Genomic DNA, 26544 nt, shown 5'->3' with positions numbered 1-26544 from the left:
TTCAGTGAAACAGTGAAAAAGAAAAGGTAGGACTCCAAAATAGCTACAAAAAAATACCTGGTTGATTTTAAAAAACACAATTGTTATTGTGCCATTGACTTCTACTGATGCTTCTTCCATGACGGCTAGTGTGGTTCTCTTCCATTTTGACTTATAGGCACCCTATCATTTTATGAGACAGACATTTTGTAGTATTTCCCTGAAATAATTGTGTAAGGAAGGAGGAAGAAAAATGAGAATTTGTCACAGAACTAAAGATTATTCAAGTTAGAGATTTGGGGGAGAGGCAGTCCGTAATGAGCCCTGCATGTCACTATATGCTCTTGCTGGCATGCTAAGAAGTCTTTATCCAGACCGTTTCTTGGGGTGCATTTGCAGAGTGCAACTTGAAGGGTTGAGGTAATGCCTCTCCCTGGTTAAAAAGCAAGCTTGCTTCCACTAGCCGTGAAAGCAATGGACTCCCTGAGTTCAGTATTCCTCCCTGTACTGTAACCCTCTGTGTGTGCAGGCACCTACCTGGGTCCCTCAGCCTCCCCACTGTGGGACTTGGGGAATGTGGAGGACAGAAGCAAGCCAGCGTGAAGCTCACATTGCTGGCGAACTATCCCTAATAGAGTTCTCGGACTCTGACCAGGCATCTCCTGTCTCCTTCCAGCATTCATGAATTCATAGCAGGCTAACTTGTTAGCCTTTAAGTAACGTAAAATCTCAGAGCCTGACAGAGAAACTCTCCCAAGTTGGTTATTTTTAGCACAAACAGTTACTAGGGAAACAGAAGTATGAGAATCATGCTTGTATATTGGAAGTAGGAAAATACATTAGCACTCTTAGCCTTGCTAGTAAGGCATTCTGGTACAAAATATCACTTTCACTATTACCCTGACACCTATGCATGTCAAAGAATCACTTTGTCATATTAAAACAGAATCCCCTTTATGCTCCCAGAGCCCAATGATTACTGTTGATTTTAAAGCAAAGTGTTTTATGAAGATGTAGTGGAGCACGCACCCAGCCAAAATGATTAAAAATCGTAGATTTGCATATAGAGAACCACAGAAACCCAAAATCTTAAAAGCGGGAATGGAGTGGCGCAAAGATCAATCACTGGGGAAAGCTTTCAGGACCTATGGCAGGCCTGTTACTACAGGCTAGATGGTCAGACACAACCAAACCATCAAAGGTTGACTCTTAAATATGGTAATCTCTGGTATCACTCACTGGTAGTGTTCTTTGATAAATGCAGTGGTATTTTATATAATATTAGAGAAGCAGAATGAACTTTATTACAGTCCTTCACTTGAGGAAACAGGAGTGTATAGAAAAGTGACTCATCCCCTACAGATTTATGGTCAATTTCAAATATTTGGATATTCTACAGTATTTAGCTTATAATAAACCCTGAACTAAAATTTTCAACTAGTAAATATATGAAGAATTGAATGGACAAATATGGATTGAGCCAGAGCTGGAACCCAGGCTTCCTCTTGTTCAAACCAATGTTTGTTGCAGTGCTGATAGATCAGGCTTTCCAAACCAGTCATTTGCATACCATCATCACACTTTTTGCCACATTAAATTAACCCTTTAATTAACGTTATTTCTGAACATACCTTTGTTTTAGGCAACAACATCTGCAAGTTGAGGGTCAGTTGTATTATTTGTACTTTCAATTACAATAAAATATGCAACGATTTTTAAAGGCTAATCTTGCACAGCCAGAGGTATAAGCACCAATCTTTGGGAAACTGATTAAACATTACTTTGTGTAGAGAAAAATGAGCATCAATTTTTGCTCAGAATGCAGAATCATTCCCAATTACTTTCAGTTTTGCCATAAAGTCCAAACATAAAGTCCAAAGCTTGATTCCATGAAGACCCTGAAGTCCTTCTGAATTCTCATTTGAGAAATTCTAAAAATACACTGGCAATTTCTTTTTCTCTATGAAACCAATGAATGAAAATAACTCTAATCAAATTAGCCAACTATTGGTTATTATCAAGAAATTATAATGTTGAAAAAAGTATACATGAACAGCTTAATTTACCAAATAGCAGCATGGTATACTCTTAAGTCTAGTTTTGAAATCAAGTTTCAACAAGTAGAGTATATTCTTGACTCACCAAATTTAGGACATCACTCATTCTCCAATGAATTCAATAACCTTTCAAGGGAAAAAAAAAATAAGTAAAAAGGAAAATGTGAGTTCTTATTTAGGAACGAGATGAAACACATTTTGCAAATTAATGAGGTTAAAGTATCAGGGAACACACCTGGTTACACTTGAAAGTTATCAAAATGCCTCCATTTAGCATATTTCACTTTAAAATATCCCCAGAATGTTTAGAACTCTCTAATTGCTTAAGTTAGAAGTTTCATGTTCATGATGAGATTATGTCAGGCTGAAACATCAAAATGATCTTGGAAGTTCTCTACTATTTACCATTTCTTCCTTACATAATACATTGTTCTGTAACAATAGTTTTCAATTTAGAGTTCCCCATTCTTTATGAAGAGTATTTTACTTTTACGCTTTTATTTAGATGGTTATAAATTAATATATGCATATCCCAGACAACAAGTGTTCATCTTATAATCAAATATTTCTGTGCAATTTCAGTGGTTTCTATTTGTACATGTATGTTTGCCTTATTCAGAAGAAGGGAATTTTTGTGGCTATTTTTAAACCATTTTTAATTGAAAAATATAATGCAAATATGGAGCATTTATTTTTACATAAAAATAAATGTATAGCTTAATGAATGGTTTACTCAGGACTAGTTTGGTAAAATTTCAACTTCCTTTTTCTATCCACTTGGGTGTACTGTTCTTTTTTGTTATATTTTTGTTATTTCAAGGGTTTTTCTTCTTTTTCTTTTTTCTTTTTTTAAACAGTATTTTTTTAAGTTTATTTATTTATTTTGAGAGAGAGAGACAGACAGAGCACACAAGCGGGGGAGGGGCAGAGAGAGAGGAAGAGAAAGGAAATCCCAAAGTGCGGCTCAAACCCACAAATGAGAGATCATGACCTGGTTCGAAGTCAAGAGCTGGACACTTAACCAACTGAGCCACCCAGGCCCTATCAAGGGTTTTTTCCTACATTCAAGGGCAGAACTTAATTATCAGCACTGTTTTATCAAATTTGCAATATTCTGTGATTGATATATTGCTAATTTTAGGATTATCATTTGGTACGTTCTCTTTTTTGAGATAGTTTTTCTAAAGACTTCCTTTAAACTCTAAAATATCTTACAAGATATATGTTTGGTTCCAGAATTTTTTAAAAGGCAGATGCTCTAAAATAATCATATTCTACTTGATGACAATCATTTTCTTGCATCTTTTCAGTGATTTTAGCATCCAAAATAAACCATAGATTTTTTTTGTCTGTTTTTGAAAATATGTATTTAAAATTTTTTTTCTTAATGTTCATTCATTTTTAAGAGACAGAGACAGAGCATGAGTTGAGGAGTGGCAGAGAGAGAGAGGGAGACACAGAATCCAAAGCAGGCTCCAGGCTCCAAACTGTCAGCACAGAGCCCCGCGTGGGATATGAACCCACAAACTGTGAGATCATGACCCGAGCTGAAGTTGGATGCTTAACCAACTGAGTCACCCAGGTGCCCCTAAAAGTATGTATTTTAAGTGTCCTTTTATCTACAGGTTTTCTTTGCATTCTTTTCCCACCCAATGCATTTTATTTTCTTTTTGTTGAAGAAAAGGGCTTTTTGTTTGTTGTTTTTGTCGTTTTCTTGATAGCCAAATTTTGCTAATTTTGTCCAGGTGGTAGATTTACCATATTTCTCTCTGACCTCTGTTTTCCTGTTACATTGCTACTTTATGGGCTTGATCAGGTCAGGCTGCAATTTCTTTTCCTTTTTTGGTGGGGGCAGGCAGGCAAGACTATTTCATAGGTGGTGGTACATTCTTCTTCCATCAGGAAATAAATGTCGTTTGGTGCGTTCTCTTTGCAATTTAGTGGTATTGGTGCTCTAGATTAGTGTTTCTCAGAGGTCGTTCTCATTGTATCCCAACCCCCAGGGCCTTTGAGACATTATTTTCCTAACCACACCCTCCCCTTATGAAATTGTCTTTGCGAAGCTTGGAAAACCATTATTTCTTCAAGTATTTTTTAGAACCAGACTCTCCTTCCTTTCCTTCTGGGACTCTGATGACACAAAATGGTATCTCTTTTGTTGTCTTTCATTCCTGAGGCTGATTGGTTTGTTTTTCCCTTCATTTTTTCCCCTTTAGTTCAAATTGCACCATTTCTACTGAGGTTTCCTCAAGTTCACTCTTTCCTCTTTCACCCCCATCATACCACTGATTCTTCAGTTTCACATTTTAGTTATTTTATGTTTCAGTTATAAAGTTTCCATTTGGTTTGTATTCATAGCTTTTATTATGTTACTTATACTCTCAATTGTAACCTCTGTTTCAGGATTTTTCATGATTGCTTGTTCACATACTTTTTAATAGCTGCCTAAAATCTTTTCTGGATATTTTCAACATTTGTGTCACCTTAGTGTTGGTATCTGTTGACTGTTATACCCATGTGAATTGAGATTTCATAGTTCTTCATAAGCTGAATAATTGTGGATTGGATCCTGGACATTTTGACTATTAGATCATGAGACCCTGGGTCTGGTTTAAATCCTATGGAAAACGTTAATAGTTTTGTTTTAGTGGGAATTTGAGTTGGTTAGGTTGAGGCAGCAAGTTCCAACCCACACCTTCTTTGGGCTGTGGTTTCAAAGTCATTTCAAATTGGAAAGTCTATGCAGTGCTTTATTTTTACTTGATTCTAATGATCCTGATAATAGTTCAATAAAGTTGGTTTTATGATACTTACTTTACAGATAAAAAGAGAAGTTTGAATTCACCTATCACTAGCTGTATGATATTGGACAATTTAAGCCTTAATTTCTTCTCCAAAATGGGATGGATAATACCTACATCATTGAATTGTTTGAAAACTGAGTAAAATAACACATGTAGCATATCTAGCATACTTCAAACCCTAAAGAAATCCTGGATAGTCTTCTCATTTAAAAAAAAAAAAAATCACTCTCAGGGCTCCTGGGTGGCTCAGTTGGTTGAGCGTCCGACTCTTGATCTTGGCTCAGGTCCTGATCTCACGGTTCATGGGATTGAGACCCATGCTGGGCTCTGCGCTGGTGGCGAGGAGGCTGCTTGGGATTCTCTCGCTCTCGCTCTCTGCCCTGCCCCCACTCTCTCTCTTTCTCTTGCAAAAGAAATAAACATTAAAAAAAAATCAGTTGCAGGGGCACCTGGGTGGCTTAGTCAGTTAAGCATCCGACTTTGACCTCTCCCCCGACTCATGCTCTGTCTCTGTCTCTCTCTCTCTCAAAAATAAATAAATAAATAAATAAATAAATAAATAAATAAATAAATAAATAAATTTTTAAAATCAATTTAAGTGGGAAAAAATAATATATAATCAAATACAAACAATTTAAGTTACAGAAGATGACTTTTGACAGTCATATACACATGTAACCACCACTCCAATAAAAATATATAGAACATTTCCACTACAACAGAAAGTTCTCTCAGGCCCCTCTGTGGTCAACTCTTATCTGTCCTCAACCCCAAGCAACCACTAATCCAACTATTATAATAAATAAGTTTTGTCTGCTCTAGAGCTTTATATTAATAAAATCATACAGTTTGCACATTTTCTATCTGGCTGTTTTCACTCAGCATAATACACTTCAGATTCATCCATATTGGTAGTTTGTTACTTTCTATTGCTGACAAGCTTTATTCCATTATTTTACTGGGATGTTTTTCCATTATTGATTGAAAGAGTTCTTAGAAATTCTGAGTTCAAGTCCTTTGTTAGATCACGTATTATGATTTTTTCCCAGTCTATACATTGTCTTCATTTTCAAAATGGTGTCTTTCAAAGAGCAGGGTCACCTGGGTGGATAGGTTGGTTAAGCATCCAAATTGGGCTCAGGTCATTATCTCACAGTTGGTGAGTTCGAGCCCCACATGGGGCTCTGTACTGACAGCTCAGAGCCTGGAGCCTGCTTTGCAGATTCTGTGTCTCCCTCTCTCTCTCTGCCCCTCCCCCACTCATGCTCTGTCTCTCTCTTCTTCAAAAATAAACATTAAAAAGAAGAGCAAAAATTATTAATATTTATAACGTTCAATTAATCATTTTGTTCTTTTATGGGTGTGTGTGTGACCTTTCACAAAAAATTCTGCCAACACCAAAGGGATGAAGACTTTTTTCTTTGACCTCTTCTAGAAGATTTACAGTTTAAGCTTTTATGTTGTAATTTATGATCCATTCAGAATTAACAGTTCTCTGTATGCTATAAGGTAGGGATCGAGGTTCATTTTTTTCCCTTCAACTGATATTCAGTTGTTCCAGCACCATTTATGGAAAAAAATCTATCCTTTCTCATGAAAGGTACCATTGTGAAAATCAATTGACCATATTATGTGTGGGTTTATTCCTAGATTCTATTCTATTTCATTTACCTATGTGTCTATAACAATACTCCATTTATTTTATTGCTTTAACTTTATAATAAGACTTGAAATAAGGTAGTATAAGTCCTCTAACTTTATGGTTCTATTACAACATTGTTATTCTGTATCTTTTGTTTTTCCATATGAATTTTAGGATCAGCTTTAGACCATAATCTGTGAGAAAAGTGAAAGTTCTGGGGTCAGGAATCACAACTGTTCAGACCCTCTGTCTAGGAGCAATTGTTGGATTCGATCTCCTAAAAACTTGCAAAGGACTTTTGTGTCTATGTTCAGTTTTATGTCTTTTAGTGTTTTTGTCTAGTTTTGGAATCAGGGTAACACTGTTCTTATACAATGAATTGGAAAGTGTTCTTTCTTATTTTATTGTCTGGAAGAGTTTGTGTAGAATTTATATACTTACTTAATTTCTAAATTTTTCACAAATATCTTTGTTATTGATTTCTAGTTTAATTCTTTTGTCAGAAGAGAAAATATTTTATATGATTTCAATGATCTTATTTTTTTTTTAATTTCAATCATTTTAAATGTGTTGAGGTTTGTTTCACGATAGAGAATATGATCCATTTTCTTGAATACTCCATGTACATTTGAAAAGAAGTTATGTTCTAGTTATTAGGTGGAATTTTTTATAAGTGCCAACTAGGTGAAATTGGTTGATAGGCTTTTTAAGGTCTTCTATAACAATAGTTCCCAAATTTTCCCGCACTCTGCTGAAATCACCTTTGTATCTTCCCAAAATATCAATGCCTGTATCTGAACCCTTGAGATTGTGACTTAAGAAGTAGGGGGTGTAGCCTGTTCTTTAGAATTCTTAAAAGATTCCCAGGTGATTCTAATGTGCAAGCCAAGCTTGGGACTTGAGTTCCTTACTAGTTTTCTTTTTTTATATAATTAAAAAAATTTTAATGTTTTATTTTTGAGAGAGAGAGGGAGTGTGTGAGCAGGGGAGGGGCAGAGAGAGAGGAAGACACAGAATCTGAAGCAGGCTCCAGGCTCTGAGCTGTCAGCACAGAGCCCTACACGGGGCTCGAACTCACAAACCGTGAGATCATGACCTGAGCCCAAGTTGGATGCTTAACCAACTGAACCACCCAGGCGCCCCTAGTTTTCTGTATATGTGTATTTATTTTACAAATTACAGAGAGGGGAGCGATGAACTCTTCAGCTGCACTGTGGGTTGGTTTCTTATTTCAGTCCTACCAGTTTTTGCTTCAGTGCTAGTTTATAGCACTATTAGGATTTTTCATATTCTTTTTTAATTTTTTTTTAACATTTACTCATTTTTGAGAGACAGAGCATGAGCAGGGGAGGGTCAGAGAGAGAGAGGGAGACACAGAATCCAAAGCAGGCTCCAGGCTCTGAACTGTCAGCACAGAGCCTGACATGGGGCTCAAACTCAGGAGCCGTGAGATCATGACCTGAGCCAAAGTCGGATGCCTAACTAACTGAGCCACCAAGGTGCCCCTCATTACCACATTTAAAAATGTTGCTTATAAAATAGAATTAGCATATGATCCAGTAATTCTACTTCTGGATATACACCCAAAAGAATTGAAGGCAGGGTCTCAAAGAGATATTTGCACACATCATTGTCACAGTAGCATTCACAATAGCTCAAAGTTGGAAGCAACCCAAGTATCCACTGACAGATGTATAGAAAAACAAAATGTGCTCTATACATAAATGTAATGTTATTCTGTTTTCAAAAGGAAGGAAATTCTGACACATGCCACAGTATGGATGACCCTTGAGGATGTTATGATTAGTGAAAAGTCAGTCACAAAAAGATAAATACTGAAAGAGATTCCACATACATGAAGTACCTACAGTAGTCATATTCATAGAGACAGAAAGAATGGCAGTTGCCAGGTGCTGGAGGGAGAGATAAATGAGGAGTTGCTTTTCAATGGGTATAAAGTTTCAGCTTTGCAAGATGAAAAGTGTTCTGGAGACTGGTTGCATGGCAATGTGAATATAATTAACACTATTGAACTGTACAATTTCAGATAGTTAAGATGAGGGGCGCCTGGGTAGCTCAGCCAGTTGAGCATCTGACTCTTGATTTCAGGTCAGGCCATGAACTCTAGGATTGGGGGCTGGAGTCTGACGGGGCTCCGTGCTGAGTGTAGAGCCTGCTTGGGATTCTCTCTCTCTCCCTCTGCCCCTCTCCCCCTGCTCGTGCACCATGCTCTCTTTCTCTAAAACAAATCAAAAATAAAATAAGAAGATGGTACTTTTTTTGTTATTTGTATTTTATACTATAAACAACATGTATATTTTATGTTCTAACAACAACAAAGTTTCTTTTAATACTTCTTAGTCTTTGGTGTTCTGCAGTTTCATCAGGATGTGTCCAGGTATGAAATTCTTTATTTTAAACCTGTTCAAGAATTAAGTGCTTCTTGAATCTGAGCATTCAAACATTCCACAGTCCTGAAAAATTCTTAGTTATTATTCTTTGAATACTGCTCACACGCATTGTCTGTAATTTCTCTTTTTGACACTCCTACTGGATATACACTGGATCTTTCTTATTTTCCATTTATTTAGCTCCTGTGTTGCATTCTAGTATATTTTCTCAAATTATGTCACATAGTTCCAGCCAAATATACAGTTCTCAAATACTGAATGGAAGATTTTTAGATATATATACATATATATATGTATATACGTATATATACATATATACATATATATACACATATATATGTATATACATATATATACGTATATACATATATATACACATATATATGTATATACATATATACACATATATATGTATATACATATATACATATATATACACATATATATGTATATACATATATATACATATATATACACATATATATGTATATATATATACACACACATATATGTGTGTGTATATATATATACACATGTATACATATATATATACACATATATGTGTGAATATATATATATTCTTAAAAGGATTAAGGCGGTATGTCAGCAAACTGAACCCTAAGTGAAAAATCAAGAAACAGGCAGACATAGGCTCACCTCTACAACTCAGGAGAATGTGCCAGAGCCAAAACAATATGGTATTACTACCCTGTACTCAACAAATATTAAACACAAGCAGGATGCTGCTTTGTGTCAAGTGCTGGATATCAATGAATGCTATCAAGCCAGATTACATTACATCCCAAAGCCTGGCCACAGCATTTCACACTGAATGTATGACCTTGAACAAGACATTTATTTATTCTTAAGCTTCAGTTTCTTTCTGTGGGTTGCTGTGAGAATCAAAATGAGAGAAGGTGAGTGAAAGTTCTATATATCAAAGTACTGTTAAAGTATTTTCTCAATTCTAAAATATTACTAAATGGTCAGGTGCACTATGGATTTAATAATCGTTTGGAAAGGAGGTGGAGAGGAACAATCCACTAGGGGTATTTGGGAAATTTAAAAATATGGAAAAGTTTGCTTTTTGAATTGAGGTACTACAGTATTATACTGGCTTTATCTATCTTTCACGCCCACAAATACCCTTTTCTTAACTCTGAATGATTTCTCTCTCCCCCGGCATTTGGTTTTACCAACCTCCTTCCTGACAGCTGTCAGAATTTTCCACACTGGATTTCTGACCCCAATTTTCAGGCTCCTGCTGAGACTGAAGGGCTGCTTTCCTGGGACTGGCTTTCTCACGCCTAACTTCGCCTCTGTACTGCCATTGGCTGTTGTTTTTCCTGGACCCGCCCACATCAGCCTCAATCCTGATTGGATGCCAACGTCCTTTTGTTATGGCAAAAGGTGGATCCCTGGGCTTCGACAAAGGACGATTGGGGCGTCGTACAGCTAATGCGCAGGCGTGCCTTCTTGAGTGGGGATTGGTGGGAGACGGGGCAGGACGGGGCGGGACAGGGCGGGACTCCCGTTTCCGCGCACGCTCTGTGGGCGCAGAGGGCGGAGCTGCCGGTACCGGTTGGCGAAAGTGTTGGGGCCTGAGGCGTCCTCCCTATCCCTCCCACTCCCAGCGCCTCCAACGGCAGGTGAGGACAGTCTTGGGCGGCGGAGGGCCTGGCCCCGAGCTATTGGAGTTTGCGGCCACGGTACAGCCAAAGGCCTGGAGGGCGGGGTAGACTGGACGCGATCCGGCGCACCAGGGGCCCGGGAAGAGCGGCCTCGGGCCTGGGCGTTTGGTGGGCGGAGGAGGCCTGGCTGTCTGCAGAACCCCTGCGCAACCTCCGTCTCATCTTCTCATTATTGAGCCTAGAGGTTCCTTCGGGGAGGGGCTGCTTTCGTCTCTGAGGCGGACGTTCTGCCGCCTTCTCACCGTCTCTTCTGAGTCGAAGGCCGTTGTCCAGCCTCCCGCCCTGATTGGGACCGCGGAGGGGCGTTTGGGTGGAATGGGACCTGGCACGCCTGGACTAGTCCGTGGGTGCTCTGCCGAGAGCCCGCAGGTTGTGGGGAGAGGATGCCAAGGCGGGGAGAGTGGCGAGTGAGCGATAAATAAGGGCTTGGCGACGGCTTTCCAGGGGCTGAAAGCAGCTCCCGGGTTAGTTTCTACTTGGGCTTTAGGGTCCTGCTGAGCAAGTTTTGGGGAGTTAGGATTGAAAAAGAGAGAGAAGATACATTTCTGAAAGGCAGGACTTTTGTTATACAATATAGCGAGACCACTACTATGACGTAACAATGTTAAAATGCTGTGCTGCCGACACCGTAAGTCTGTACCTGAAGATCCAAAGCTGTGCCTATATATTGTTGCCGTACTCAATTGATTAAATTCACGGTAGCTAGTCATTCTCTGGGACTCTAGCTTCCGTTCCTGTTCTCATTGGACCGATCAAATCAATTCCTTAATCTTGTAGAATCTCAAACTGCATTTATCTAACCAGAACAATTCAGAACTTGAAGGAGCCTGAACAGATAAACTCATGTTGAAAGTTGATACAGCTTGAAGGGAATGAAATTTATCTTCAGTTGCTTAGTAAAATATCAAAGGGATGTAACATCAAAGATTGCAAAATATTTGGAAAACTGAGATTAGGGCTGTTATTAAAGTTTTTTGCCATTATATAGTGGAAAAGCAGGAACTTTATAGTTAGACCTGCCTTCAAATTCTTGGTACAAACATTGGCTGTGAAGTCTAAGGCAGATACATAGCCTTTCTGAGATACAGCATCCACAAACATAAAGTACGATGCCCTGTTGATTTGATGAACATGAACTAATAATATATGTAAAGCATTTAGTTGATTAACGCACAGTCAGTTTTAGATGCAGAAAAGTTGGTTGCATGTCAGTCTTAACTCTCAAAATCTTAGGTCTCAGATGTGAGCATACCTGGAATGGTATGGTGGAAAAAACTAGCCTGGGTACTCCTGGCTCTGGCAGTAACTACTTCTGTGATTTTGTGATGTTGGGTAAGCCATTATTACTTTTGGCCTTGGTTTGTTTATTGGTGAAATGAGGCAGCTAGACCAGATGATTTTTCCAAAATTTCTTTTTGTGGCCTGAATTAGAGTCAAAAGGGAGAGAAGATAACAGCTAATATTATTCAATACCTTCTTTGTACAAGGTACCATTGCAAGCACGTTATATATATGAACTCATTAAATTCTTGACAACAAAACTATGAGGTATGTATATACTCTTATCCTCATTTTACAGATGAGGAAACTGAGGCTGAGGTAAAACTTTGCAGAGCTAGGATTTAAATACAGGTAATAAAAATTTATGTTCTTAATCACTGTGCTACACTGCCTCTTAACAGTGGTACTATTCAGGGTACTATAAAAGAAGGTAGAGGTCTACGTTGGTAAAACAGTAGTCTTTGGTCACAAGTGTGTGGGCATGGAAGATGGGTCCGTCCTAATGTTTGTCACGCTTCCTGACCCTTGTTCTCTCCATACCGTTTACATCCAGGACTTAAGTTATCAAAATAGTTCTAGGTTCTCTTCCACTGACCAAAGCTAGATGAAGATAGGCATCAAAATTTACTGCAATTTGTTTTGTTTTGTTTTGGTTTTAATATGAAATTTATTGTCAGATTGGTTTCCATACAACACCCAGTACACATCCCGTAAGGTGCCCTCCTCAATGACCATCGCCCACCCTCTCCTCCCTCCCACCCCCCATCAACCCTCAGTTTATTCTCAGTTTTTAAGAGTCTCTTATGTTTTGGCTCTCTCCCTCTCTAACTTTTTTTTTTCCTTCCTATCCCACATGGTCTTCTGTTAAGTTTCTCAGGATCCACGTAAGAGTGAAAACATATGATATCTGTCTTTCTCTGTATGACTTATTTCGCTTAGCATAACAGTCTCCAGTTCCATCCACGTTGCTACAAAAGGCCATATTTCATTCTTTCTTATTGCCAGGTAGTATTCCATTGTGTATATAAACCACAATTTCTTTATCCATTCATCAGTTGATGGACATTTAGTCTCTTTCCATAATTTGGCTATCGTTGAGCGTGCTGCTATAAACATTGGGGTACAAGTGCCCCTATGCATCAGCACTTGCATCCCTTGGAAAATTTACTGCAATTTTTGAGAAACACTTCTGAGATCCAATCTAGGCTTGAGTCAGAGTTGACAAATCTCAGAACCGTAATCATTTTGGAACTAAGGCAGCCTTAGGAAAAACAGATCAGCCTTAGCACCCCACATTCATTTCAGTGTCCTCACACTTGAGATACTTTGGTCTGGATTTTCTTTTCACATCAGATTTGCATTTATGTATAGGAACAGAAGAATTGACAGTGAACTCTAAAAAGTGCATTTCACATGAAATTGGATTGATATGATAACAACTATAGATTAAAAAACATTTTATAGTTGAAAAACTCAGTCTAATGTGCTAATGTAGACATTATGAAGTTTGAAGATTGATCTTATTTTGAAAGAAAAAATCTGTGGCTAAATTGCTTTGATACAAAGAGCTCAATGAACCTTCTGATCTTATATATAAAATAAATCAGTTTGTTACTCATTTTGAGGCCAGGCTATTTAATCATATCATAATAAGAGAAAATTGTTATTTGTCTTTTTTGTTGTTGTGCAGAGGCAGCTGGCAATACTCCTGTCTCTTTTATTAAAGAATCATGAATACCCTTTTGTACAAGGCTGCCACATACAGTAGGGCAGATTTTGCACTGTGCTAGACTCAAGTGCAGTCTTACATGGACTATGATAAGAATGGTGTTCAGGGCGCCTGGGTGGTGCAGTCGGTTAAGCTTCCGGCTTCAGCCAGGTCACGATCTCGCGGTCTGTGAGTTCGAGCCCCGCGTCAGGCTCTGGGCTGATGGCTCAGAGCCTGGAGCCTGTTTCCGATTCTATGTCTCCCTCTCTCTCTACCCCTCCCCCATTCATGCTCTGTCTCTCTCTGTCCCAAAAATAAATAAACGTTGAAAAAAAAAATTAAAAAAAAAAAAAAAAAAAAAAAGAATGGTGTTCTCTCAGGTTGTGTTGTCGATCCCATAGCACTGTCCTTGTGCCTGCCTGGCTTCTGTGGCATTGACTCCACCCCAGTCTTCAGTGTGTGTTTCTAAGCTTCATTTTTCCTCTAATCCCCCTCCACCCCATTTTTCTGCCTTTTTTTCCTTCATTTTTTCAGATGAAGTCAAACTGTTGATAAACCATACAAAGATTTTCTATTGTTTGGTTTACATGTGGCCAAAATTTCAGAAACTGGCTTCATGATTACATTGATCAGTTTGGAACAGTTTGCTTTTGTAGACTTTTTACTTTTCGTGTTAGATTGAAACATAAGCAAGAAAAATATACCATATCCCTATACGAAATCTGATATCAAAGTCATTTGTATTGATTGCATGATTATCTGTTGCTTGGCTTATGTATCTTACAACGCTTCTCATTTGTCATGAAAATTTTGTTTTAGCTGTATTTTTAAAAGCAAATATTAGAAATTTGAAGTACTTTTTGTATATTACTTAGCAGGGGAAATAGCCAAGCTGCAGGCTATTGTTGGCTGAGTACTCTCAAGATCACTTTTGCTTTTGGCTGTGGCCTATGTCATCCCTCCCAGACCTGTGTTAGCCAGGTCAGTGGTTGAAATAGTAGGAAAATTGCAAGTGTCAAATAGAGTTTTCACTGTTAACACTCTTCCTCTTCAGTTGTAAAGAGATACGTTGGTGATTGAATGGAGAGGGATAATTTTTGAAGTGTGGGCTTCGCATATTATAGTAAGTCGAATAATTTAAAGAATTTTTGGGGGCGCCTGGGTGGCTCAGTCAGCTGAGTGTGGAACTCTTGATTTCCGCTCAGGTCGTGATCTCCTGGTTTCTGAGTTTGAGCCCTGCATCTGGCTCCATGCTGATGGGGCAGGGCTGAGATATTCTCTCTCTCTCTCTCTCTCTCTGCCCCTCCCCCACTCACACATGCATGCACACTGTCTCTCAAAATAAATGAAACTTTAAAATAAATAAATAAATAATTTTTAAAAAGATTTTTAATAATTAGTCTACTTGGATTTATGTAGATGTACCGATACATATTACATATTAACATATTATGTGTATATATTATTAATATAAATTACATATATATTCTCAGGTTCCTTGCACTTCAGAGATATTTTATATGTATATTAAATATGTACATATACTACGTATGTATGTATATATAATGCATATGTAATATGTATATAACATGTACATATATCACAAATATATGTGTCAACTTTCTCTGAAGTACACAGAACCTGAGAATTAAAACCATGTGAATAAGATACGAAGGGGAGAGTAACTAATTCTAGAGAAGTAGAAAGATCTCAGAAGACTTAGGAGTAGATTTATTAAGCATGAAATCAATTTTACATCATTTGTAGCTAGTTAATTCTTTAATAATGCTATGTGTAGGAGGTTTAATGTCTTTCTTTTTTAGAATAATACGTGATGTCTTATTTCAGAGATATTTCATATGTACGTACACTGAGCATTTTATCTTCACATTCATGCCAGTATCTGAAAACTCTTTAATGTGATTCTAGTTCTAGAATGTCGACATCCTTGTTCAGTAGGTCTGGGTTCCACTGTTTAGTATATGGAAGCATAACAATGCTTTGGGTATAAGAGGTGCTCTATAAATAATTTGTTGAAAGAGTAACAATATTGACAGGTCTAAATTGCTTCAGTGAGTAGGTTAGATTGGTGACCAGTAATAATCTGGTTTATTTAATAACTCTTGAACACACCAAATATGAAATGAATGTTAGCTATAGAGCACAACGTATTTCATAAGAATTTTATGCTTTAATATTTTGAAACCTTTTATAGGAACAATAAAATGTTAATGTTTTACTTATTCACATCCTAATTTTGTTTTAACTATAACTAGGATGTAACAGGTTGATATTTTCATTTATCCCACATTAATGTTTCAGATAACTAGTATTTTTCTCTTGAATGTTATCAATAAAAAGTTTTAAACAGTATATATAAAATAATACTTTAATGATGAAAAATATTTTTTTTTTTTTTTTATTATTTATTTTTGGGACAGAGAGAGACAGAGCATGAACGGGGGAGGGGCAGAGAGAGAGGGAGACACAGAATCGGAAACAGGCTCCAGGCTCTGAGCCATCAGCCCAGAGCCTGACGCGGGGCTCGAACTCACGGACCGCGAGATCGTGACCTGGCTGAAGTCGGACGCTTAACCGACTGCGCCACCCAGGCGCCCCAGAAAAATATTTTTAAACACATTTGTTTTCATCCCTACTATCATCCTTAATAGAAGAGCTTTTTTCATTTTGCTGTTCTCTTTATTTGTATTTATGTATATTTTACATGATTTACATCAATGAATACACCATTTTATAAACATTCTTCTATGTTATTATAGTCATCCTAATTATTTTTAGTACCCACTCAATTAGAAACTACAGTAATTACAGACTGAATGGACAGTTTATGTTGTTTCCAATTTGGTGGGTTGTAAATAAGGTTGAAGTGAAGATTTTATATAATTTTTCCTTCTTTGTAATTTTCCTTAGGCTAAATTTCCAAGAGCAAAATTGCTTAGTAGAAAATATTTAAATGTTTTTATGAGTGTAATTTATTACCATACTGCTAAGAAGATACATATTTAAAATTTGTGTCTAATATTTTGTATTTGTTCTTCCATAACTTTGCTACTATTGATCATTATCTCCTTTAAAAAAATTTGATAAATGTACAATGGTATGTTACTGCTATATGTGTCTGTTTCTTTTTCTTATTGCAGACGATTCATCAAGGATTTTGTATCCAAGGCCCAAAAGTTTGTTACCCGAGATGATGAATGCTGACATGGATGGTATGTTCTTTATTTTCCTTTTTGTATGTTCCTGGTTTTGTGGATGCTTTTGGCTTAATACAGCAACAGAAAGAACAGAGAAGCAATATTTAGAGGGATTGGATTTGGCTAATTTACTGACTTATATACTGTCTAGTTCTAGAAAGAATTGATGTTGGCAAAACATATCTGCCATGTGGGCATATAACTTTTTCCTTTACAGGGTTCTTGTGTAAGGCAAGTAAGATAACAAAGATGAAACATTTTGTATGACTTTAAGTGCTGCACTACACAAATGGTACCTAACGTTAATTAATAGTAAATGCAAACCTTTGTATTACAGCAGTTGATGCTGAAAATCAGGTGGAACTGGAGGAAAAAACGCGACTTATTAATCAAGTGTTGGAACTTCAACACACACTTGAAGGTGAGCCTCCATTTTGTAGTTTTCTTGAATAACATCCACTTAGTTGAAATTGTAAGCATTTATGTTGCTAAATTTTGTTACCGTGCCCCCAGTTTTTGAAAGTATAAACTTCAAAGTCCATTTCGATAATGTTTTCCCCCTCCTGCCTGCATCTTTGGCTGGTGATTTTAAAGAAGAGGTGTGCTTCAATGAGAAAGTCAAATAGTGTTCTTATGCATCCCTCTGGGTTTAAGGTAATGCTGTTTATTACATGAGAGCCCCCTTTTAAGCATTGTGTTATTACTAAGTCCACTTTAATAAAGCTTATATTAAAATAAAAAGTGTTTTAGCTTCAGAGATTAAAAGTAAATTGATCTGAGGTTTGTTTTCATTTTCTAAATGTCTTGCATAAAATTAATACTACCAGTGAAACATCTTGTTTTTTTTAATGTTTATTTATTTTTGAGAGGGAGTGCGAGAGTGAGCAGGGGAGAACCAGAGAGGGGGACAGGGGATCTGAAGCAGGCTCTGCACTGACAGCAGCATGCCCAATGTGGGGCTCAAACTCACAAACCCTGAGATTGTGACTTGAGCCAAAGTTGGATGCTCAACCAACCGAGCCACCCGGGTGTCCTGAAACATCTCGGTTTTTAGTGAAATTAAGAGGTTGTGGGTTTTTTTTTCTTTTGTAACAGCAGGGTGAGCAGATCATGTCATTTCACTGGCTTCCTATTTCACAGTTAATAAAAGCCAGGTTACTCTCTGGCTCTGTTCCTTTTTACCTTTCAGAGTCAGTCATGTCACACTGTCTGCCTCATACATTCTGCCTCAGACACTGGCCTCCTTGCTGTTCTTTCAGCATGCTTCTACTTAGGGGCTTGAATCTTTCCCTTAGGTGTTTGCGTTCTGTATGGCTCATTTCCTTCCTTTAGGTCTCTGGTCAAATTCCCTTTATCAAAATAGCTATCTATACTATATAAAGGGCAACCTCAGGGGCTCCTGGGTGGCTCAGTCATTTGAGCATCCAGTTTCAGCTCAGGTCATGATCTCACGGTCTGTGAGTTCGGGCCCTGAGTCGGGCTCTGGGCTGACAGCTCAGAACCTGGAGCCTGCTTCAGATTCTGTGTCTCCCTCTCTCTGCCCCTCCCCTGCTCACGCTCTGTCTCTCTCAAAAATAAATAAACATTAAAAAAAATTTCAAAGGGCAACTTCCCTTTTGCTTCCTACCACTCTTAACCCTTCTTTTTTTTCCTTTTACTTGGGACCCCCTAAATGCACATGTGTTCCCATGCATATTAGAATGTAAGCTCTGGGAAGGCAAGGGCTTTTGTTACTGTTGCCTCTAGAACAGTGCCCGACTCTTAGAGGGCACCCAATACTTAGTTGTTAAGTGAATGAATGGAGGTGATGTTTTATTTGATCATTAGGAACTGTGTCTTTTGAATTTCTTACTAAGGTAAAAATGCAAAATATTTCATTGCTTGGAAACTGACTTTCTATAGTCCGTGTATAAAGCAAGTTGTATTTGCCTACCACATTTTCTGAAGCGTTTCTAGCAAACATCTTAGTTTTTATATTAAGGCATGAACCAAAATTCACATTTTTGTGAAAAAACTGAGTCTGTATTTTTTAGAAATAACCATTTAAAGAAATAACCACTCAACATAAATGCTGTTTACCAAGAATAACATTCAGTCTAATGTGAAATCACTTTTTAAGAATTTTAGCTATTGACCGGCACTCAGTTTCCTTTGTTCACCTGAATTCTAAAGTTACTTGAATTTAAAAACAGAAAATTTAAAGATCATGTTATCTATTTTAAGAATGAATCTTAAGTCTTTTATGATATGGAGTCATTGCCATTATTTTATTGATAATGGGCTTTTTTATTTTTAATATAGACCTCTCCGCAAGAGTAGATGCAGTTAAGGAAGAAAATCTGAAGCTAAAATCAGAAAACCAAGTTCTTGGACAATATATAGAAAACCTCATGTCAGCTTCTAGTGTTTTTCAAACAACTGACACAAAAAGCAAAAGAAAGTAAGGGATTGACATCCCTTCTGTTTTACGGAATTGCTGCTGATCTTTTTTTCTTTAAAACTTGGATAGGTTCAAAAAGTTACAGTACTTTTGTTTGTGGCTTAATTGAATATTTATGAAGATAATATCAGATCTAGGCAAAATTAAGAGCATAACAGAAGACTTCCATGAGCTTGTGTATAATATGTTAGTCTATGAAAATGTGCTAATGTATTGTAGAGACTTTATAATTAGAAATGCATATATTTATGAAACTTGAAAATGAATGTTTTATCAAATTTGCTTTGATTTATAGGTTTAGCACTGTCTTTTATTATAGGCATATTAAGAGATACAAGAAAATAACCACCGTGTTGTGAAAAGTGACCAAAATCATGTACTGAACGCACAGCTTTATGTACCCTGTCTACCATGTTGTGCCTCTTCTCCATTTGCTTCTTCCTTCCCATTTCCCTTCCCCTAAGGAAAAAATTCGTTTCACATTTGTAAAAGTAATTTTACTAGTTAATCATCTGTGAGAGTAACCTGAGCTTGAATTGTTGAAACTTAACCAAAATAAGACACTTTCTCAGTTAGGGCTTGTCATAGTTAGTAATAAGATAGGATTGTTGGTTTGTCTTTAATTGATTGAAAACAGAGGCCATAAATATGAAGACTTTTCTTTGCAACTGAGTTATCAAATTGGGAAGGTCTGTTGTTAAAAACTTCCTTTTGCACAGCTAATGCACTTGGTATCTGAAAAGATGAGCTCCGGTTATATGTTTGAAATAGAACAGAAATGGGATGGGAAAGGTACTGGGCAAACAGTAGTAACCAGCTCCAAATGTTTTCACTCCAGATTCGTGTGATCTGTGGCACAGACGATATCTTTTGGGGAATATATGAATATGAAAGTAGATTAAATGTGACCAACCTTAGGTCAACCACACCTAGAAGAGAACAGTTACAACAAGTTTAGTCTCAAGGTTTCTTTGTGGTACCCAGCAGATCAACTTTTGCAAAATCCCTTGAGAGTGTATTAGTGTCAGAATCATGAACAAAATGGAGGAGTTTTACATGTATACTAAGTGATATTTTCTCAGTATTTTAATCTCACTACTTCCCCAGAATTTTCTGTAAACCTAACTACTTGGTTTGCAGAGTTTTAGTCACTCTTTGACAGTTTCAAGAAATTTAGTTTGTAGATTCCATTTGGTAAGAAAATTAATATCAGAAGTAATGTTAAAATGTTAAATAGGAAGAGAGATCCGCTAATATAGTTTTGGTTATTAGATTTGGGCTACTTTTAATCATGGAATAATCTTAACGTTTGTATTGGTGTAAGATTCGATGAATGACTTTAGCTGTATGAATATAATAGTTATACTGCAAACATTTTGCATCCCTTTTGTGACCTAATTTACAAACATTTAAACTTGTGTTCCAGTTTTGCTTTACTGTTTAATAAAAACCTGTTTCAGAGATTGTGTGTGTTAATATAGTAACTGTGGTGTGTATAATGATGTAGTGGTGTATCCAGGGTTGTTCAAAGCTACAGGATAAGTAGCATATCTTATTTAAGTACCAGTTACTTTATGTTTAGGGGAATATTTTTATTAAAACAAATGTTAGAGGATATTATACATTGATTTTTATTTTTAAAAACATTTTTTTAATGTTTATATTTGAGAGAGAGAGAGAGACAGAGCATGAGCAGCGGAGGGGCAGAGAGAGAGGGAGACAACAGAATCTGAAGCAGGCTCCAGGCTCTGAGCTCTCAGCACAGAGCCAGACGCGGGCTCAGACTCACAAACCACAAGATCATGACCTGAGCCGAAGTTGGATGCTTAACCAAATGAGCCCACCTAGGTGTCCCTGTACATTAATTTTTAAAATAAAAGCAAAGAATTCAGAGGAAGATCCAAGATTGTCAGGGAAAAGGTGGTTGTAATGTTTAGGTTAGGCTAAGCTCCTGTAACAAGAATGCATTGATAATATCGAAGTTTTTCTCCCAACTAACGGTTGTGAGGTAAGCACTGCAAGCTAGTGGACTTTGTTCCACATAATGACTCGGGGGCTTGAATGGAGGATAGCTCTGCCATTTTCAAACATGGCTTCATGGGACACATTTGCAAGGTTTTAAGTGTTGGGCCTGTTGGCACGTAGGTTTTCTCACATTCCAATGGCATGGAGACTTCATTACATCTAGATGGAGAAGCTGAGAGATGTAGTCTTTGGCTGGAAGCCATATTCCAGCTACAACTTTCTTACCATAGAAGCACATAGAGGATTTTGGTAGCAACTTGCAGCCACAGCCATAGCCCTTTTCTCCTGCTATTAAGTCTCTGTGCACAACCTTCTTCCTGCACAAAGAACATACTCAACCCGTCCTCACCAGTTACTGATTCAGCTCAAAATCCAGGATCTCTATTAAGGTCCATCAGTTTTAGATGTGGCTTCTAAATAGTATGATGACTTCTAAACTGATGGGCAAATTATTTGCTCTCACCCTCACTTCTTCCCATTTATAATGGTGTGGTGAGGTCAGGAAACGCAAATAAAAACTCTCAACTTGGAAAGAGGAATAAAGGGAAATGTATTGATTCAAACCAACTGTGGGATATTCCTGGGAGACCCTGAGAAGAGTCTGTCTCTGATGGTGGAGAAGGAAGTTCCTTGATCAGATCCTGATTCTGCTCTCTGGCAAGGGAGTCCCTTGTTTATTACCCTCAATGGCTTCCAGTCTGAAAAATTATTCCTTATCCATTTCCCTCCAGGGCTCTAAGTAGGGGCTAGGAGTGTGCCCTTTATGGGAGACATGAAAACAGTCCACTTCCTGCTGGCATGAGCTTGGTGCCCATTGTTTTAGGGCCACGCTTACATTTTTTGGCAGTAAAATTCCCACAAAAATGTAGCTTTTTGGTCTATACAGTTCTAGTTCCACCTGTTAGGAATCACAATCAAGCACTTTCCTAGACCAAATTCTCAAAGTATTTTTCATCACAGGACCCTGCCTCTCTTTAATGGAGGCTACCTTGAGACCAACTGAAAATAAGACTGCTCTGGGAATGCTACACCCAGATTATCACTGCAGACCTGGATCTCTTTGTGTGGCTTAACCAAGTGGCGGGGAGGTCTTGCTGGGCTTGCCACCCCCACCTCCCACACCTCAAAAATAAAACAATCCTTTTTTGTTATTCAGGGTACAGAGGCACTTGGCTCTTCTAATCCTTTGAGGTTCCTAATACTGGTGTTTATTCCATCTCTGCTTAGAGACTAGTAAATTCTTTCTTGTGATGCCTTGCTAAAAGCATCAAGGACCAGGCAGTTCATTGCACATTCTGACTTTTCCAACTGCTACCCATAGAGCTATCATCTCAGTAGGTGACAAAATGTTACCTGAGGGGAGCCTGGGTAGCTTGGTCGGTTAAGCGTCCGACTCTTGATTTCAGCTTAGCTCATGGTCTCCCAGTTTGTGGGTTTGTGGATTCAAGTCCCGTGTCAGGCTCTGTGCTGACAGCATGGAGCCTGCTTGGGATTCTCTGTCTCCCTATCTCTGCCTCCCCCCACTTGCATGCACTCTCTTTCTGAAATAAACATAAAAATATTTTTTAAAAATGTTACCTGAAATACAAGTCCTACCTGCTTGTCATGTGAATGGTAAATCAATGCTATACATTGTTTTTCTTGTAACAGAATCCTACTTCAGGTTATCAATTTCTGTATTAGAAATATAGATGTGCACAGGAACTGTGTCTAGCTTCTGACATAGACTCCCTTTGACCAAATTTTAAGCAGACCTTTTCAACCGGGCCTCTCATAGGCCCTGTCTTTGGCCTATTGCCAGTTTTCAAAAGAATCCTGCTAAGTCAACTTAGAGAGGATTCCCTCCCCCGCCCCACCTTCTGCATCTGATCACCTTGGTCTGCCTCCAGCAAGAATTGCATTAAGTCAGTTTAGCAAGCATTCCCCTACCCTTGGTGTCTCCTCTTAGCAGTTTTCCATCTATGAACCCTCCCCGCATTCTGCTCAATGACTTTAAATTGCCAGCCATCTTTACTGTATTTGAAGTTGAGCAAAGTGTCTCTCCCCTACTCTGACAGTCTTGGGCACCTATTGTAGCTAGAACAGTCTTCCTCACTGTCTTAACAAGTGTCAGGATACTTTTTTCTGTAGTACTTCTAGTGTAAATGCCGGTGGAGTGATGACTGGCAGAGAAAATGAGCATATCCCTTTTCCTCAGTGGCCCCCAAGTGGGACTTCCCTCAATACTGATAATATTCTATCTAGAATTTGTCCTCTCTGTATTCCCTTTGGACTTTATTTGTAGCAAGTTAACTATAGATCACAATCCCTTATCTGGAATTCTTGGGACTAGATGTTTCAGAAATTGGACTTTTTCAGATTTCATAAAGTATTATATTGTTTTAGGCAGCACTTGTAATCCAACACATTTTACATTTTTGTATCAAATATATGAATTTAATAAGCATGATAAATGCTATAAAAAGCCTGTCAGGGAGGTCAGGTTTGGTTGCCAAATGAATTTTGGTGTCAAACATGAAAACACTTTTGCTTTTCACAGATTTTTTTTTACTTTTTTGAATTGTATGTGTAGCAACAAAAATTTTTGCAGAAAAGTAACCAAAATCATCTAAACATGTAACCCCCACCAGTTTATAGTGTCATATTTCTGTTCCTGTCCATTACTCTTCCGTTTGATCTAGTCGTTTTTCCAAAAGATAAATGAGAGTTGAATTATAGAATCCAAAATTAACTTTGCGGTCCAAAGCAAAGCAAAATTGATCTTAATTCTTTAGAAAGTAAAACCTTTCTTCACTTTTCCCAGTAACTGTTTTTCTCTCTTTTGAGGTAACACCCTCTAGTGGTTGTCTGCAAGTATTTCTTCAATCTGAAATTACCAAAATTACTAGCAAAGACAAAGAGGTTACTTAAGATCACTTGCAAATTATGAAAGAACGGAAAATATCATTACATTCAAGTTTGTTTAAGAATCCTAAGAGAGACGGGGCACCTGGGTGGCTCAGTTGGTTAAGCACCCGACTTTGGCTCAGGTCATGATCTCACAGTTTGTGATTTGAGCCCCATGTAGGGCTCTGTGCTGACAGCTCAGAGTCTGGAGCCTGCTTCCGATTCTGTGTCTCCCGCTCTCTCTCCCCCTCCTGCACTCACCCTCTGTCTCTCCCTCAAAAATGAATAAACATTAAAAAAAAATCAGAAGAATGACTTAACTGACTCTTAGCTACTCTATCTGAAAAACAATACTATAGTTTATTTCTCTTTAAATCATAGAGATTCATGGCATTTAAACCCAAATTTACCATAACAGGAACTTTATACTGGCCTTAGGATCTAATTTACCTTATAATGGAGGTGGATGCTGATGGGTGGTGACAAATAAAGAACATTACAATTAATGTATAATGTATTTAACTTGTTTTAGATTCTATATGCGATTCATTGATGGCTTACTAAATGTTTAGTCTAAGTTATTAAAACTTGAGAATATTCCCAAATTTCACAGAGAATGTAAAATATATTCAGTTAACAAGCACCACCTATGTGGGAAGATACTATGGTAGGTTAAAAGACCCAATCATCCTACTGCCCATCTTTCTCCAAAACTATACCACGACTCTTCCATGCATATATATTTCCAGAGACAAACTCCAAATGCATTCTCAAATACATTTCCTCCCCCATCGGCCTACCACATCTGACATGTTGAATTAAGAATTTTATCTCCTAAACTCTTCCACACAATGGAAATCCATGGGAGGTAAAATTTGGGATGATAATATTAAAGTTAATGTAGAAATGCTATTATTCATTTACATAAGAGATACAAGTAGTTTTCTGATATTAGCCATGTGACAGTTCATCCCTAAATCCTACTATAGGCACGAATGAAGAGAATGAAAAAACTTTAGATGCCTAAAGTATAATATACTTAGGTTTTAAGTTTCTAAATAGTTTTCGTTGAATACAAAACTATCTTTGGATTCATGTTCTAAATTTCTAAGATATGTTAAATTCACTGCTAGGGGTTAAATTGTAACACGTAAACAGTTCCATCCTGTGTCTCTTGCAAAGGTGTCCTGACTCTTCAAAAGGCTACTAATTCAAGTAATATGTGTCTTCCTAGAGAAATGATCAATGGAGTCAAAGTTATCTTACAAAGATATTCAAGTGGGTTGCCTGGGTGGCTTAGTCTGTTAAGGGTCCAACTTTGGCTCAGGTCATGATCTCGCAGTTCATGAGTTCGAGCCCCACATTGGGCTCTGTGCTGACAGCTCAGGGCCTGGAGCCTGAGTCAGATTCTGTGTCTCCCTCTCTCTGCCCCTACCCCGTTCCCACTGTGTCCCTCTCTCCCTCAAAATAAATAAACGGTAAAAAAACTTTTAAAAAAAGGTATTCAGGGGCGCCTGGGTGGCGCAGTCGGTTAAGCGTCCGACTTCAGCCAGGTCATGATCTCGCGGTCTGTGAGTTCGAGCCCCGCGTCGGGCTCTGGGCTGATGGCTCAGAGCCTGGAGCCTGTTTCCGATTCTGTGTCTCCCTCTCTCTCTGCCCCTCCCCCGTTCATGCTCTGTCTCTCTCTGTCCCAAAAATAAATAAACGTTGAAAAAAAAAATTAAAAAAAAAAAAAAAAAGGTATTCAGGAAAAGGAATCTATTTTAGCCTGGTCAAGTTAAAAAGCCTCTAAAAAGGCCAACTAAAATAAAGAAAAGCAAAATACACTTATTTTTCTTTATTAGAGAAAAGGATAAAATTTAAGTCATTTTTAAACAGAGTCAGATTAGGATGGTAAAAGGAAAAAAGCCATCTTGTTATTAAGGAAGACTCAATGCTTTGTCTACTGCATGGATCTGGTACACGTTTGTATGGGTTTAAGTTTTGGTTAAACCTATCAGCCATGATACATCCACGGAGGGTACAGCCACAGGAAGTAGCAGTGAGCTGGCAAAACTGGTTGCTCAGATGTTAGCACTGCAAGCTCATGGGGTTTAACCAAACACTGAAGTTAAAATGAATCTGCAACCAAGAAAATAAAAAAAAAAAAAAAAAAAAAAGATTTAATCAATATTTAGAAATAAATGTTCACATACAAGACACTTGTTAGGCTAGAAGGTTTCCATAAACTTACGGAAGGATTTATGTCCTGAAGTAGCGGTTTACTTTTGGAAACATTCTCTAGAATCACTCAGTGTGTCTAGTTCATTTGGACATTCCAAATACAAAGTAAGAAAGGGAGTCCTTGCCAGGTTTTTTTTGTATAAAGTTCAGGTTAGTATTAAATAAATACAAAATATGGT

At 37.7% G+C, this 26544-nt stretch overlaps 1 protein-coding gene and 1 long non-coding RNA gene across 7 annotated transcripts in view; one reads left to right on the top strand and one right to left on the bottom strand.

Moving 5' to 3' along the window:
* LOC147581743 (uncharacterized) overlaps positions 1-10451 on the bottom strand; it is a 132879-nt gene extending 122428 nt beyond the window's left edge. The window contains exons 1-2 of the long non-coding RNA XR_015250211.1: positions 10094-10451; positions 2122-2162 (exon numbers count right to left, since the gene is read on the bottom strand). This is a non-coding gene — a long non-coding RNA (uncharacterized LOC147581743). The remainder of the gene's footprint in view (positions 1-2121; positions 2163-10093) is intronic.
* Positions 1-20694, top strand: part of SCOC (short coiled-coil protein) — a 45208-nt gene extending 24514 nt beyond the window's left edge. The window contains exons 1-5 of one of the 6 annotated variants that reach the window (XM_086704194.1): positions 10446-10542; positions 12164-12216; positions 16735-16806; positions 17129-17212; positions 19093-20694. In XM_086704194.1, the coding sequence (XP_086560320.1) occupies positions 16785-16806; positions 17129-17212; positions 19093-19235 (249 nt within the window). In that variant the 5' untranslated portion in view covers positions 10446-10542; positions 12164-12216; positions 16735-16784 and the 3' untranslated portion in view covers positions 19236-20694. Of the gene's footprint in view, positions 1-10432; positions 10603-12163; positions 12217-14448; positions 14555-14627; positions 14697-16734; positions 16807-17128; positions 17213-19092 lie in introns of those variants that run through there. The other 5 variants (XM_086704195.1, XM_086704193.1, XM_025922443.2 and 2 more) reach the window with 5 other exon arrangements.
* Positions 20695-26544: the final 5850 nt, after the last annotated feature.

Source organism: Puma concolor, chromosome B1 (genome assembly GCF_028749965.1).
Source record: "Puma concolor isolate L17-30 chromosome B1, mPumCon1.1.hap2, whole genome shotgun sequence".
Lineage (NCBI taxonomy): Eukaryota > Metazoa > Chordata > Mammalia > Carnivora > Felidae > Puma > Puma concolor.
The sequence above is the reverse complement of the archived record's forward strand: the minus strand, read 5'-3'. Positions and strand labels throughout refer to the sequence as shown.